This window comes from Elgaria multicarinata, chromosome 3, assembly GCF_023053635.1.
Source record: "Elgaria multicarinata webbii isolate HBS135686 ecotype San Diego chromosome 3, rElgMul1.1.pri, whole genome shotgun sequence".
In the NCBI taxonomy this organism is placed as follows: Eukaryota; Metazoa; Chordata; class Lepidosauria; order Squamata; family Anguidae; genus Elgaria; species Elgaria multicarinata.
In genome coordinates this window covers 147,794,723-147,809,372 of record NC_086173.1, presented here as the reverse complement: position 1 = coordinate 147,809,372, position 14,650 = coordinate 147,794,723, and the positions used below count along the sequence as shown (strand labels likewise).

Here is a 14,650-nt window from a genome sequence, read left to right as displayed (position 1 = left end):
TTTTTGATTGGGGTTTTAAATTTCTGATAATAAGCCACAAATTGTAGTGGGAATTATATTCAGTTATGTTGTGGCACTTGTGGTAAATTAATCTAGAGTGATACTAGTTAGTCATTTCCTAGATAAACTCAAGTAGCATCATTCCAGCCCTTATTCAGATACAGATATTCCTCTCTGTATTTTAACCTTATATCAATTTTGCTGCGTGGTTTTATCCTGGTTGTGCTTTTTATACTGTATTTTGTATTTGTGCTTTTAACCTGTTGGTTGTTTTATGATGGTTTTAATTTTTCTGAACCGCCCAGAGAGCTTCGGCTATTGGGCGGTATAAAAATGTAATAAATAAATAAATAAAATAAATAGTATACTAGCTCCTTCTGATTATTCTTTTTTAAACATTAAAAAATAAATAAACCAGGAGGCTGGCCTACTGCAAAGCAAAGTACCATCCTCCACGGTTAGTTTTATTTCTAACTATCCCTCTGTTCTTCACATTGGCTGCAGACGGTTCCTTAGAAAATAAAAATGGCAAAGTGGCTGTAGCCCAGTGCTTTGTTTCCAAGTATGCCCAGCTACCCAGAAAGCAAAAAAGGTGAGCTACAGGGTGGTCAGTGTGGGCATCCTAGGGCATGGGGAACCGGGATCCTGGGGCTGTTTTGCCTATATTGTGCATGTATGTGTGGGGGGGGATTGTGTGTTTTTTTTTTTTTTTTTTTTTTAAAAGGCATGTGTATGTTAGCTAGTTTGGAGAAAGATAAAGCTATTGATGGCTATATATGCTACCTGAGCTGCCTCCCGTATTGGAGGCTTTATGCCTCTGAATATCAGTTGCTGAGGAACATGGGCAGGAGGATGCTTGTGGGTTTCTGCTTGTGGGTTTCCCATGGGAAACTGGCTGGCCACTGTGTGTGAATGGGAGGGGAAGAAGCACCAATCAACAGGTGTAGGTGAGAGACAGGCTCCGGTGCTGTAAGATTTGTAGAAAGTTTTTACTGACATCCATGAAGCTTCTTGGATATCAATAAAAGCTTCCTACAAACCTTACAGCACCACAGCCTGTCTCTCACACACACCTGGCCACTGTGTGAACAGAATGCTGGACGAGATGAGACTTTAGTTTGATCTAGCATGGCTGGTCTTGTGTTCTTATGTCTGTTTGTGTGTGTTGCTTGAATTTTTGTTGTTTGTTTTGTTGGTGTGGCACCTCGTGTGGCACAGAGCAGTAAAGCAGCCGTTTCTGCAGCTGAAACTCTCCCCACGGCCTGAGTTCGATCCCAGCGGAAGCTGGTTCTCAGGCAGCCGGCTTGGCTTTCATCAAACTGAGAGTGACAAGTGAGTGGGGAACACTGTGGCATCTATTTTGGGGGCATGCCCCCATTTTAGGAGACTGAACAAATTTTGGATTGGGTTTTTGGGGGGCCCAGGCCACTCCCTGGACATCCCCCAGGGACTCCCCGCATCCCAGGGACCCCATACAGCCCATTTCCAGCCTCCCAGGCCACCATTTTGTGTATGGGTGGCCATTTTGTGTGTGATGGGTTTCGGGGTGTGGTGTAACCCCTCAAAGTGCTCAGCCCAATGGCACCGACTGGTTGGAACCACTTTTGGACCCCTTCAACATAATGGCTGATTGGCCAGCACACATTTCAAAAAGGGATGGATTTCCAGGTAGGGTGTGATGCCTCCACATGCTCCACCCAATGGCCCAGACCACCTTGATCTGTTTTTGGAACCACTTTTCGACCCCCTCAAGGCAATGGCTGATTGACCAGCACACATTTTTTTTAAAGGAATTGATTGCCAGGTGGGGTGTGACACCTCTAAATGTGTGGGGGGGGGGTGCCCCCAAAATAGTGGCCACAGTGTACTCCACTCACTTGCCACTTTTAGTTTGACAAAAGCTATGCCCCTCTTGCTATTATTGTGCACTCGTGCTTCCTCACTTGATTAAATGTGTTTTGCATTTGTTATACATCAGGTGCACAGCTGGAGACGTATTTGCCCAAAATTTGTAGGTTTTAGGTGTTCCGGGTGAGCCATGGAGCAACAAGTCAGAGATCAGTTCCAGTTGAAATTGTGTAATTTTCTGTATGTATTGCATTTACATACAGGGAGGGAGCCCTCGCTAGTGGTCTTCCAGCAATAGGTCAAGAACATTTTTTATTTATACTGCACTCTGATGTGTCAGGCTTATGAGAAATTCAGTTCAGTTCATTTTTTTCTCAGGATCTACCCAGTTCACACCTTCTGAACTGAACATGGATTGGATGCAGTCTGTGGTCAAGGACTGTACATTTCCGAGTTTACATTGTGATTCACGGACCAAACAAAATGCTTATATATGCCTGCCTGAGACCTTAGATCTGTTGGAGAAGCCCCTCTCCGCATCCCACCAATGCAACATATACGCTCTGTTGGGACAAGGGAGAGGGCTTTCCCTGTGGTGGCACACCGACTGTGGAATGCCCTCCCCTTGGAGGCCCGACTGGCACCAACACTGATCTCTTTTCGACGCCAAGTGAAAACATGGCTTTTAACAAAGCCTTTGATGGCTAAACTCACTGGCACATTGTTTTAACAGTTTTAAATGCTTTTACTGCTTTTAAATTATATATTGTTTTAACTTGGATCATGGTTTAATTTGTTTTTAACTGTGCATATTTATTGTTTTATACTGTATGTTTTTATCTGTATGCCGCTCTGAGATCTTAATGATATATGGCAGGAAATAAATGTTTTAAATAAATAAATAAATAAATAAATAAATAAATAAATAAATAAAAATTTATATCCCGCATTTTTTCCGCCAAGGAACCCAAGGCGGCATACATAATCTCCTCCTCTCCACTTTATCCTCTCAACAACAACCCTGTGAGGTGGGTTGGGCTGAGCGGCTGTGACTGGCCCAAAGTCACCGAGTGGGTTTCCATGGCCGAGTGGGGACTAGAACTCAGATCTCTCAACTCCCAGTCCAACACTTTAGGCACTACACCTCACTGGCTTCTGGGAGATTTTGGGGATGGTGGTTAAGACGGAAAGGGGGGAAAGGAGTGGTGGTGGAGGAGGGGTAGATTTGTTCCAGAGACAGCAGTGTCTGAGAGGGGAGATTCTCCCACAGTCTTGTTGACTTTGACAGAGAGATCAGTTGCAACTTCACATCTTACAGCGGCAGATGCTTCAATTTCAGCCTTCATGCTGTCTTGCAGGTGAATTTAGGTTCTCTAAAACACGTAATATTAGATGTCCAAAATCAATTGTAATGTGGAAGTGCCTGTTTTTCAGTTGTAGCATCACATGCATATGTTAACAATGCTAAGTTCTCTTAGTGCTTCATTGAATCAGGCTAACAAATGCTTATGGCTTTGGCTGTTCTTTTTTCCTTGTGTTCCAGAGTTTTGCAAGAAGCCCAAATACATCATAGTTGCTGTTGCTGTTGCTGTTGTCCTTGCTTCGGTGATTGTCTTTTTCATAGGCTTTGCCGTTGGGAGAGGTGAGCTGCCCAAACTTTGGTGTTACTTTCCTAAACTTTCTCTTGGAGCTAATGCAGCTGCACACCTTCAGTCAGCAGGTCAAAATCTTATTGTCTGGCTTTCAAGTATTGTAGTATCAGAAAGCTTTGCCAAAGCAATGGATCAATCATCCCAATCCCTGTAAAATGTGGACTAAGGGCCAAAGTAGCCATGATGTGAAAGCTCCCTCATAAGAATTTCTAACGGGGTGTGTGTGCATGTAAGAGAAAGAGGGACACACACAGATAATTACTTATTAACAAACCCAAGTGAAGATGTCAAACATTAGGAAAGTGAAACTATGAGTATATTTAACTCTTTCTTCCTGTGCCTTGTTCTAGATCTACCCCCAACACACACACACACACACACACACACACACACACACACACACAAAGGGCATGTTTAGATGAAGGTTTTGCCCCAGGTGGATTCGCAGTAGTGGCAGGTCATCTACATGACGCAGCCGCCATTGCGAAGCCACCCAGGGGCAAACCCTGGAAACTCCACTCCCCAAAAGTCAGGTACTTACCCCGACTTTTTTTGGCAGCGGAGGCTTGTCACAGCCCATGGCGACCCCTGATTGGTCACCATGGGCTGGACAGGGAAGGGGGTGGACCTCCAGGAGCTCAGGAGAGCCCTGTGCCCCATGGTAAATAATAATAATAAAAACGGGGGGAGGGGAGAAGAGGAATAGGGCCTGCACCTCTTTAAAAATCAAAAACGGGGGTGGAGAGGAACAGGGCCTGTTCCTCCCTCCTTTTTTATTATCGGTATCTGCACAGATACAGATGGTGATGATGATGATGATGATTTTAAAAAATGGGGGGGGGTAGGAATGGGCAGCCAGAGGGAGGTCAGAGGGGGAGAGGTGGTTCGGGTGCCTGGCAACCCTCTCAGCGTCCCCCTCTGGCTGCCTCATTCCTGCCCCATCCCTCCTGGTGCTCAGCTCCATGGGGAAGGTTCGAACTTGTGTTCCTTCCCACGTACCTGTTTCCTCAAATTATCCCCTACAGCACTAAACTGTCACTGTTGTTGTTGTTGTTGTTGCTACCGGGCGGCTAGATCCTTTGCATACCAGGAAATGGGTTTAAGGGGGGAAATGTAAAAAAAATCATAAAAAATCAACGGATGACCCAATCTGATTCAAATTTGGTATGCTTAAAGCTCTCCTTAATATCTATTACTGTGCCAATTTTGATATCTTTATCTTTAAAGCTTACGCAGATGTAAGCAGTTGTTTAATTTTTCTTCAAATCCTGCTCCTGTGCCCCAGTGGCTGCTCAGAAAACAACAAATGATACACTCGAAAACTAGTAGCAAAATACAGCGAGGCTTTTGCCTTTGAAGCGCAATTAAAGCAGGCTGCATGGGAGTACTTCACAATAAAAGCAGATTTTAAGCTGGAAAACTTCGGAGTCCTTTGCATGCAATTCGCAGTGACTGCACAGTGTAACGCTGGTGTGATAAAGCTCTCAGCCTGATGACTCCAGTTTCTGTTCATGCTTCTTGTTGGATGTGTGTGTGTGTATGTGTGTGTGTGTAATAAAATCTAATTCTTTGTACCTTTCTTGGTTCTAGCAAAGAGCTCTGATGGTGTTTCCCCGCAACCTCGTGTTGTATGGTGTCCGAATAAATGGATTTTGCATCAAGATACCTGTTTATACCGTTCAAATGAAGAAAAGAATTGGACGAGTAGTCAAACCTTTTGCTCGTTACATAATGCTTCCTTGGCTAGGATTGGAAATGAGGAAAAGGTGAGAAGAGCAAATATTTTGTCCGTCATAGGCTGCTGGTCCTTTTGTGTAGAGCAACTGTTGCTTTATTGGCCATGCTCAGCCATTATGCAGCTTGAAGGCTGTATTAGTAATGCATCAAGCCTCAGCAGACAACATGAAAATAATATTGGCCCCATTCAGAAGAAACCTCAAACCATGGCTTTAACCATGGTGATTAAAACCATGGTTTAAGGTGTCTTCTGAATGGATGCAAAGGAAATCACATGTTTGTGGGTGTGAAAATTAACACATCATTGCGAAGGTGTTTCTAAAATTAATACAAATAAATAGGGTTCTAGCGGCAAACCTTTAGCACAGCAAATATATTTCTTTCATTTTAATTTTTTTAAAAATTACATTCTATTTTTATGGAGATAGTTGTTGAGTAAGTGCATATATGATCTGATTTTGGCATGTGTCTCTGCCATTTCAAGGGCTCTAACATCATCCATCTCTTCTAGGATTTAATGCGTTTTGTAATGCTTCTCAGAGGCAAGGATCCTCTTTGGATTGGTCTTATGAGAGAGCCCAATCAGCCCTGGAAAGGGCCACACGGAGAAAAAGCAACGTGAGTTCTTCTCCTCTTTCCCTTTTAGTCTTCAATACTGAATCTCTTATCCCCCAGAAGCGTAAATTTGAACAAACCAAAGTACTTCATCTGAAGTTGAGGGTTAAGATGAATTAGGGTGACCATATGGAAAGGAGGACAGGACTCCTGCATCTTTAACCGTTGCATAGAAAAGGGAACTTCAGCGGGTGTTATTTGTATGCATGCAGCAACACCTGCTGAAATTCCCTCTCCATCACAGCAATTAAAGTTGCAGGAGCCCTGCCCTCTTTTGTATCTGGTCACTCTAGTATAGCTCTTGCAGCTTTCGCTGTTGTGATGAAGAAGGAATTCCACCAGGTGCTGCCTGCATACAAATGACACCTGCTGAAATCCCCTTTTAAAGATGTAGGAGCCCAGTCCTCCTTTCCATATGGTCACCCTAAACCAGTTCAGTCTATTAGTCCAGCTTGCCCACTGTTGTTTGCTGTGGCTGGCAATGGCTCTCCAGAGTTTCAAGCAGACACCACTTCACCTGCTACGTGGTGGCACCTGGGACTTCACCTGCTACGTGGTGGCACCTGGGACTTCCTGCATACAAAGCATGGGCTTTACCACTGAGTCATGGTCCTTTCCCTTTGGTGAAAGTCTAGTTCCTTTTCCCCCTTTTTGTTGTTGTTGTTGTTTTGTAGTTCTGGTTACAGGTGTCAAATAAGCCAGTGCCTGCAGGGGAAGGGGGAACTTCTGCCATCGCCCAGGGCAGGGGGAGAGTCATCACCTGTGCTGCTGCTGCCTGCCTGCAGTGTTGCCACCGCCTCCCTCTCCCGGTTGTACTCCAGCTGCTGCTGCTGCTGCTGCACCCTGAAGGGACTGCAGGCCCCCAGGGACTCGGCCAGCTGCTGCTAACACTCCCCATCTGTCCCCTCCCTGGAGGGGATATATAAGCCGGCTGGCTGAGGTGTCCTGGGAGAGCCAGTGCCTGCAGGAAAAGCGGGAACTTCTGCCATCGCCCAGGGCAGGGGGAGAGCCAGCTACGCTGCTGCGCCCTGTCAGCCTGTTGCTGCTCTTTTCTTTTTCTTTTTCTGAAGGTCTCAACTATGTGCCTGGGAGGGGGGGATACAGAGCCAGGAGGGGGGATTGGAGGGCCCCCCAATTAGTGTAGTGATGGGTAGAGGGAGATACGGTGTTGTGAGGACAACCTGCCAGGTAAAGGGAACTCAGCCCAAACAGTTAATGGCTGTGCCGTGTTCCGGTCCTCCTCACATCCACAGGTTTGTTGGTTGCTCTGTCAGCCAGCCTTCAGGCCTCCGGATTCTGCTTTTAAACGCCAGATTGGTGCATAATAAGACCTCCCTCATCCACGACTTAATTGTGGATGAGGCAGCCGATCTGGCATGTATAACCGAGACCTGGGTGGGTGTGCAGGGAGGAGTCAGTCTCTCCCAGCTATGCCCACCAGGGTACTTGGTTCAGCATCAAGGTAGACGTGAGGGCCGGGGAGGGGGGGTTGCTGTGGTCTATAGGAATTTCATCTCCCTCTGCAGGCTCCCTGTCCATGTGACTACTGGTCTGGAGTGTTTGCACCTCATGTTGGGTCAGCAGGACAGATTAGGGATTCTGTTGGTGTACCGCCCATCCTGCTGCTCACCTAGGGAGTCTGCTCAACAGAGTCCCTAGGTGAGCTGACGGAGGTGGTCTCGGCTGCACTGCTGAGATCCCCCGACTGTTGGTTCTGGGGGATATCAACATTCATGCTGAGGGCGCCTTATCTGGGACAGCTCAGGATTTCATGGTCTCCATGACAACCATGGGACTGTCCCAACATGTCATCGGTCCAACGCATGTAGCAGGGCATACTCTTGACCTGATTTTCACAACTGGACATGGAGATGGCGATCTGGAAGCGGGGGACCTTACATCAGTCCCTTTGTCATGGTCGGATCACTGCTTGCTGAGGGTTAGATTTACAGTAGGGGTTTGCACGGACCCCCCGCTCCGCTTCACTTCCAGATCCATGATTTGCGGATTGGGCCGCTTCGCTCCGCCCCCGCTCCACCCATGTCCGCTCCACTCCGCTCGGAGCTCCGGATCCGGATCGGAGCTCCGGATCCGGATCGGAGCTCCGTTTCCCCTCCCCATAGGCTTGCATTAAGCTAAAAAAGTATACAACTTTTTTTCTGTGAAAGTTAGAAACCTCAAGTTTGGCACCATGACACCTCATGGAGGTATACACACGCATGCCAAGACTCAAGGCAATCCCATCATCCCCTGATTTTTGGGGAATTTATGAAAATCGGGCACCCCATTCACACCCCTTTCGATAGCTCCATCAATTTGCACGTTAGAAACCTCAAACTTGCCACCATGACAGCTTATCCAGGGATACACATGCACGCCAAGACTCAAGGCAGTCCCATCATCCCCTGATTTTTGGGGAATTTATGAAAATCGGGCACCCCATTCACACCCCTTTCCATAGCTCCGTCAATTTGCACGTTAGAAACCTCAAGTTTGGAACCATGACACCTCATGGAGGTATACACATGCATGCCAAGACTCAAGGCAGTCCCATCATCCCCTGATTATTGGGGAATTTATGAAAATCGGGCACCCCATTCAAACCCCTTTCGATAGCTCCATCAATTTGCACGTTAGAAACCTCAAACTTGCCACCATGACAGATTATCCAGGGATACACATGCATGCCCAGACTCAAGGCAGTCCCATCATCCCCTGATTATTGGGGAATTTATGAAAATCGGGCACCCCATTCACACCCCTTTCCATAGCTCCGTCAATTTGCATGTTAGAAACCTCAAACTCACCACCATGACAGCTTATCCAGGGATACACATGCATGCCCAGACTCAAGGCAGTCCCATCATCCCCTGATTTTTGGGGAATTTATGAAAATTGGGCACCCCATTCACACCCCTTTCCATAGCTCCGTCAATTTGCACGTTAGAAACCTCAAACTCGCCACCATGACAGCTTATCCAGGGATACACATGCATGCCAAGACTCAAGGCAGTCCCATCATCCCCTGATTTTTGGGGAATTTATGAAAATCGGGCACCCCATTCACACCCCTTTCCATAGCTCCGTCAATTTGCATGTTAGAAACCTCAAACTCACCACCATGACAGCTTATCCAGGGATACACATGCATGCCCAGACTCAAGGCAGTCCCATCATTCCCTGATTTTTGGGGAATTTATGAAAATCGGGCACCCCATTCACACCCCTTTCCATAGCTCCGTCAATTTGCACGTTAGAAATCTCAAACTTGCCACCATGATAGCTTATCCAGGGATACAGATGCATGCCCAGACTCAAGGCAGTCCCATCATCCCCTGTTTTTTGGCGGGGCTTAAACCTGCAGACATCTCAATGGGGGCATTTCAAAGGAAATCCCAACATGCCATGAGTTGGGGAGTATGAATCTTCTTCCACACTTGAAAAATGGAATTGGAACTTCCAAAACTCCAAGTGAGCGCAGGAAGGACTTCTCCCCTGAGTCAAAGCCAGACACACACACAACATCCCTACGAGGTGGGCAGGGGAGGAGAGAGGGAAGGCAGGCAGGCAGGCAGCAGACATTTCTGGGGGCATAAGGAAGTGAGCCAAGGATAAGCCAGTAAGGCATATAAAATGGAATAAATAAATAAATAAACAAAGGAGGGGTGGAATTAAAAGCAGCAGTGTTGCTGAATAAATAACAAGAAGGGGAGGGGGAAGCAGCAGCTGCCAATTTGACTTGTCAACCAGTCTTTTAAGAAGCAAGGCTGTCAGTTCAACTCATGAAAAACATTGCTCCACCACTAAGAAGTAGAACTGTCACTTCAACTCATGGTAGGCATTGCTCCACCGGGTTACTCTCTTTGGAAGGCTCTGATGGCCTTCCAAGTACAGGACAGAGTGAGGGCACATCCACATGGGATGCCCTAGGGGAGCTCATCCCCTTGCACCACATCTTTTCAGTTGTTCCCCAAAGTTAGGGTGGGTAGCAGTGCTGTGTTTCTATCTCTTATTATTGGCTTAGTATATGATTTCACAGGTTGTGTTTGTGCATTTGGTGGGGCTACTGTTTTAAAAAACACTGGGAAAAGTCAGTTCAGACTAAGAAAGAGAAGTTCCCAGAATCCCAAGTTACCCGTTTTGCCTATCCCCTCCTCCAACTTTGGGATCATGTGATCATGACCGGGAGTTGACTCTGCCCCTCAGCCCTTCAGAAAAGGTATTTTTCCCGCCGGTTTTTAAAAAAATTCTAGCGCGCGACCCGCACCACGCAGAGAGCTGAGAGTAGTCTCAAAATGACCCCCATCCACGACTCTCCAAGCACAAGAATTTTTAGAAAGATAGCTTCAAAAACAACACAGTTATCCTCCTTTCTTTTCCACAATGCAATCCTATGGGCGAAATGTTTCAAGATGGCGATAGAAGCGGAACGCGGAAACCGGAGCGCTCCGAAAATGGGCGCTTCTCTTCGCCTTGCTTCTAGGGGTCTGTGGTCCGCTTCTACTCTGCCTCTGGGCAAGGCGGAGCAGGCCAATTCGCTCCTGCTTCTGAGCTTCTAATCGGAGCGGAGCACATGCCTAATTTACAGCAGCTTTTCCCCTCTGCAAGGGTGGGGGACCTATTAAGATGGTCCGCCCCCGGAGACTAATGGATCCGGATGGATTCCAAAGGGCTCTGGGGAGTTTTCTGGCTGATAGGGCTGGCTCTCCTGTCAAAACCCTGGTTGATCTGTGGAATGCAGAAATGACCTGGACGGTTGACACGATTGCTCCTGAGCGCCCTCTCCTGAGCAGAGCTCGTACAGCTCCATGGTATACCCCAGAGCTGGGAGCGATGAAACAAAATAGGAGACGGCTTGAGGGCAGATGGAGACAAACTCCTAGTGGATGCAACCAAATACTGGTAAGTGCCTATAGTAAGGCATATTCAGGGGCAGTGAGGGCAGCAAAAAACCAACACTTTGCTGCCACTATTAAATCTTCAATCTGCCGCCCAGTGGAGCTTTTCAGAGTTGTCCGGGGGCTATCGCACACCAGCCCCAAGGACATGGTAGAACCATCTGAGGTCCGCTGTAATGAATTTGCAAGGCACTTCCAGAATAAAATCTTTTGCATCTGCCAGGACTACAGTGTTACAGCAGGTGAGTCTAGTGAGGTATCCAGAGCACAGCCTTGTCCAGTTTTCTTGGATGAATTTCAGTTGGTACAGCTTGAGGATGTTGACAAGGTGCTTGGACTGGTCCGTGCAACCACCTCTGTACTGGATCCTTGCCCCTCTTGGCTAATAAAAGCTAGCAGGGATGGAACAGCTGGCTAGGCCAAGGAAGTGATTAATGCCTCTCTGTGAAAGAGAGTGGTCCCAGGCCATCTGAAAGAGGCAGTAGTGAGACCACTCCTGAAGAAAACTTCCTTGGACACGGAAAATCTTAGTAACTACAGGCCGGTGGCAAATGTTCCATTCCTGGGCAAGGTCCTTGAGCGGGTGGTTGCAGGCCAGCTCCAGACACTCTTGGATGAGACTGATTATCTGGATCCATTTCAGTCGGGTTTCAGGCCTAGTTTTGGCACAGAAACGGCCTTGGTCGCCCTGTATGATGACCTATGTCGGGAGAAAGACAGGGGGAGTTTGACTCTGTTGATTCTCCTTGATCTCTCAGCGGCTTTCGATACCATCGACCATGGTGTCCTTCTGGAACGTCTGGCTGAGTTGGGAGTAGGAGACACTGCATTGCAGTGATTCCACTCCTACTTGGCAGGTCGGTTTCAGAAGGTGGTGCTTGGGAGACATTGCTCGGCCCCGTGGATTCTCCAGTATGGGGTTCTGCAGGGGTCAGTCTTGTCCCCCAAGCTGTTTAACATGTACATGAAACTGTTGGGTGTGGTCATCTGGAGTTTTGGAGTGTGTTGTCATCAGTACGCTGATGACACGCAGCTCTACTTCTCCTTTTCATCTTCATCAGGTGAGGCTGTGGATGTGCTGAACTGGTGCCTGGCTGAGTCAATGGACTGGATGAGGGCTAATAAACTGAAACTCAATCCAGACAAGACTGAGATGCTGCTGGTGGGTGGTTCTTCTGACCAGATGGGTGGTGTTCAACCTGTTCTGGATGAGGTTGCACTCCCCCTGAAGGAGCAGGATCACAGCTTGGGGGTTCTTCTAGAACCATCTCTGTCACTTGAGACTCAGGTAGCCTTAGTGGCACAGAGTGCTTTCTACAAATTCCGGTTGGTGGCCCAGCTACACCCCTATCTGGACAGGGATAACCTAGCTTCAATTGTCCATACTCTGGTAACCTCCAAATTAGATTACTGCAATACACTCTATGTGGAGCAGCCTTTGAAGATGGTTTGGAAGCTGCAGCCAGATTGATAACTGGAACAAGGAGGTTTGAACATATAACACGGTCCTCCTCCGAGTGCCTACTCTGAGGGAAGCTCGGAGGATGGCAACAAGGGAGAGGGCCTTTTCGGTGGTGCCCCCCCCCCCCCCCCGGACTGTGGAATGATCTCCCTGATGAGGCTCACCTGGCGCCAACATTGTTATCTTTCAGGTGCCAGGTCAAGACTTCTCTCTTCTCCCAGGCATTTAACAGCATTTAACAACGCTAAGTTTGTTTATTAACTGACTCAAGAACTTTTGTTTTTAAATGGATACTGTTGTTTTTATACTGTTTTTTTATGTTTTTGATGGTTTAAAATTTTGTATACTTTTTTAATGTTTACTGTTTTTAACTTTTGTAAACCACCCAGAGAGCTTCGGGTATGGGGTGGTATATAAATGTAATAAATAAATAATACATCACATATGTACATTCAGAGTCAATACAAATTATACACACACACACACACACACATACATATTCAAGCCTGGATATAGGATGTTTAACATTGATTTATTTAATTTAATTCCATTTAAATTCCCTTTAATTCAATTTAATTTATGGGCCCCCAAAACTAGTGAAAATCTAGTTCCGAAGTTACAGCATTTTAAAGTTTCTGTTTTAATTAATAGAAGTGAGGCTTAACTCTTAACTTAAATATTTCTAGAACAAATTGGTGAACAGGATATGGCGGGAAAACAGAATTATGCCCAAGGGTTCAAATCCCATCCACAAAAGACAGAGATGGGATTTCATAGTGTGTACTGTATGTGTTTCCAGTTTCTAAATTGCTGAATTGTATTTCCCCCCAAGATGTCGAGATACCTGTTCGTTGCTGTTGGGGGAAACATTTGAACCTTGCTTGACTCCAGCTTGTGTTTCAGGTTGGAGGTTCTTGGAAATGGAGGTGATTGTGCATATTTAAATGATGAAGCCAAAGCCAGCAGCTCGAAGTGCGACATAGAACATCACTGGCTCTGCAGGAAAACTGACCCATCAAAAACCTGAAATGAAACATAGACGGTACATAGGCTTACCTCTTGTGATTGAGGCAGCATGGTGAAGTGCTGGGATACGGGACCTCTGCCCCCAGGCTGGATATGCCTCTGGGAGTGGGGAGGGTTCCCATCAGGTCTACACCTGAATAGTCTTGCTTCGGATTGAACTGTTTTGTATTTTGCATTACACCTGACCTTGCCCTCTTCGCTCTCTGTCCTTGGCTGTTCCTCATGCTCTTAGCCCCACCCAAGGCTAGAATGCAGCCCCCCTCCCAAGATTGTGCCCAAACTGAAATATGTCCCTGGAGTAGTGGTGGGAGTGTAAGACTAGGGGTGGGGGAAACTAGGTTCAAATCTCTACTCAGCCATAAGTTCCCTAGGTGACTTTGGGCTTATCTCAAATGGTTGTTCTGCAGATAGAAGCATACAGGCTTGAGCTTTTTTTATGTAAAAATGAGATTTAAAACACAAAATAAATATGTTTTCTTTCTCTGCCTCTTATCCTATTTAAAGCCCTAAACGGTTTGGGGCCAGGTTATTTGAAGGAACGCCTCCTCCCATACGTACCTGCCCGGACCTTAAGATCATCTACAGGGGCCCTTCTCCATGAGCCCCTGCCAAAGGAAGTGAGGCAGGTGGCTACTAGAAGGAGGGCTTTCTCCGCTGTGGCCACCCCGGTTGTGGAACGAGCTCCCCAGAGAGGTGCGCCTGGCACCTACACTGTACTGCTTTCGTCGCCAGCTGAAGACCTTTTTATTCTCTCAATAATTTCACACTTAATTTTATCCTAAATTTAAATCTGACTGTTTTAACTCTGTATTTTAATCTTATATCAATTTTGCTGCGTGGTTTTATCCTGGTTGTGCTTTTTATACTGTATTTTGTAATTGTGCTTTTAACCTGTTGGTGGTTTTATTGTGGTTTTAATTTTTGTGAACCGCCCAGAGAGCTTCGGCTATTGGGCGGTATAAAAATATAATAAATAAATAAATAAAATAAATAAATATCCATGCCCTCCTTTCCTTGTGAAATGCATTTTTCTTGATCTGTACACCTGCAGAAGAAGGACGTTTATTCACTACTACAAAAAGTCTCTCTCTACTGATCCCAGGTTGGAGGTTGCTGGAGGATAAGAAAGTTGTCTAAAGTTGAAATTTGGATGGTGATTGTTAGGGGTGTGCACGCTGCCCTGGAATTGTCTAGTAACTGCAAACATCCGTGGAGCATTCGATCTTCCAGAGCAGAAATTGGCTGCTTCCAAACCCATTGATTAATATTACAGCTGTGCAGGGAAACCCCCCCCCCCCCCGATCCACTTTGGATACCAATCCCAATCTGGACCTTCCTGATTGGGACTGAACTATTCCTGATCAACCCGGACCTCTTCCAAACCGATCCAGATCCGAAGCGAGATCCAGAGG

At 46.5% G+C, this 14,650-nt stretch overlaps 1 protein-coding gene across 1 annotated transcript; it reads left to right on the top strand.

Annotated features, from left to right (window-relative positions):
- Nucleotides 1–564: 564 nt before the first annotated feature.
- LOC134395505 (C-type lectin domain family 2 member D-like) lies at nucleotides 565–13,823 on the top strand. The gene is made up of 6 exons (XM_063121669.1): nucleotides 565–592; nucleotides 3,392–3,490; nucleotides 5,091–5,266; nucleotides 5,749–5,855; nucleotides 13,116–13,254; nucleotides 13,743–13,823. Exons 1-5 carry the CDS (start codon nucleotides 565–567, stop codon nucleotides 13,237–13,239), a joined length of 534 nt encoding a protein of 177 aa, XP_062977739.1. The 3' UTR covers nucleotides 13,240–13,254; nucleotides 13,743–13,823.
- The last annotated feature ends 827 nt before the right edge of the window (nucleotides 13,824–14,650 follow it).

Coding starts and splice junctions, on each gene's coding strand:
- LOC134395505 (XM_063121669.1), top strand. CDS start 565: ATGCCCAGCTACCCAGAAAGCAAAAAAG. Junction 5,267..5,748: donor GGATTGGAAATGAGGAAAAG/GTGAGAAGAGCA, acceptor CATCTCTTCTAG/GATTTAATGCGTTTTGTAAT. Junction 5,856..13,115: donor CCACACGGAGAAAAAGCAAC/GTGAGTTCTTCT, acceptor CTTGTGTTTCAG/GTTGGAGGTTCTTGGAAATG.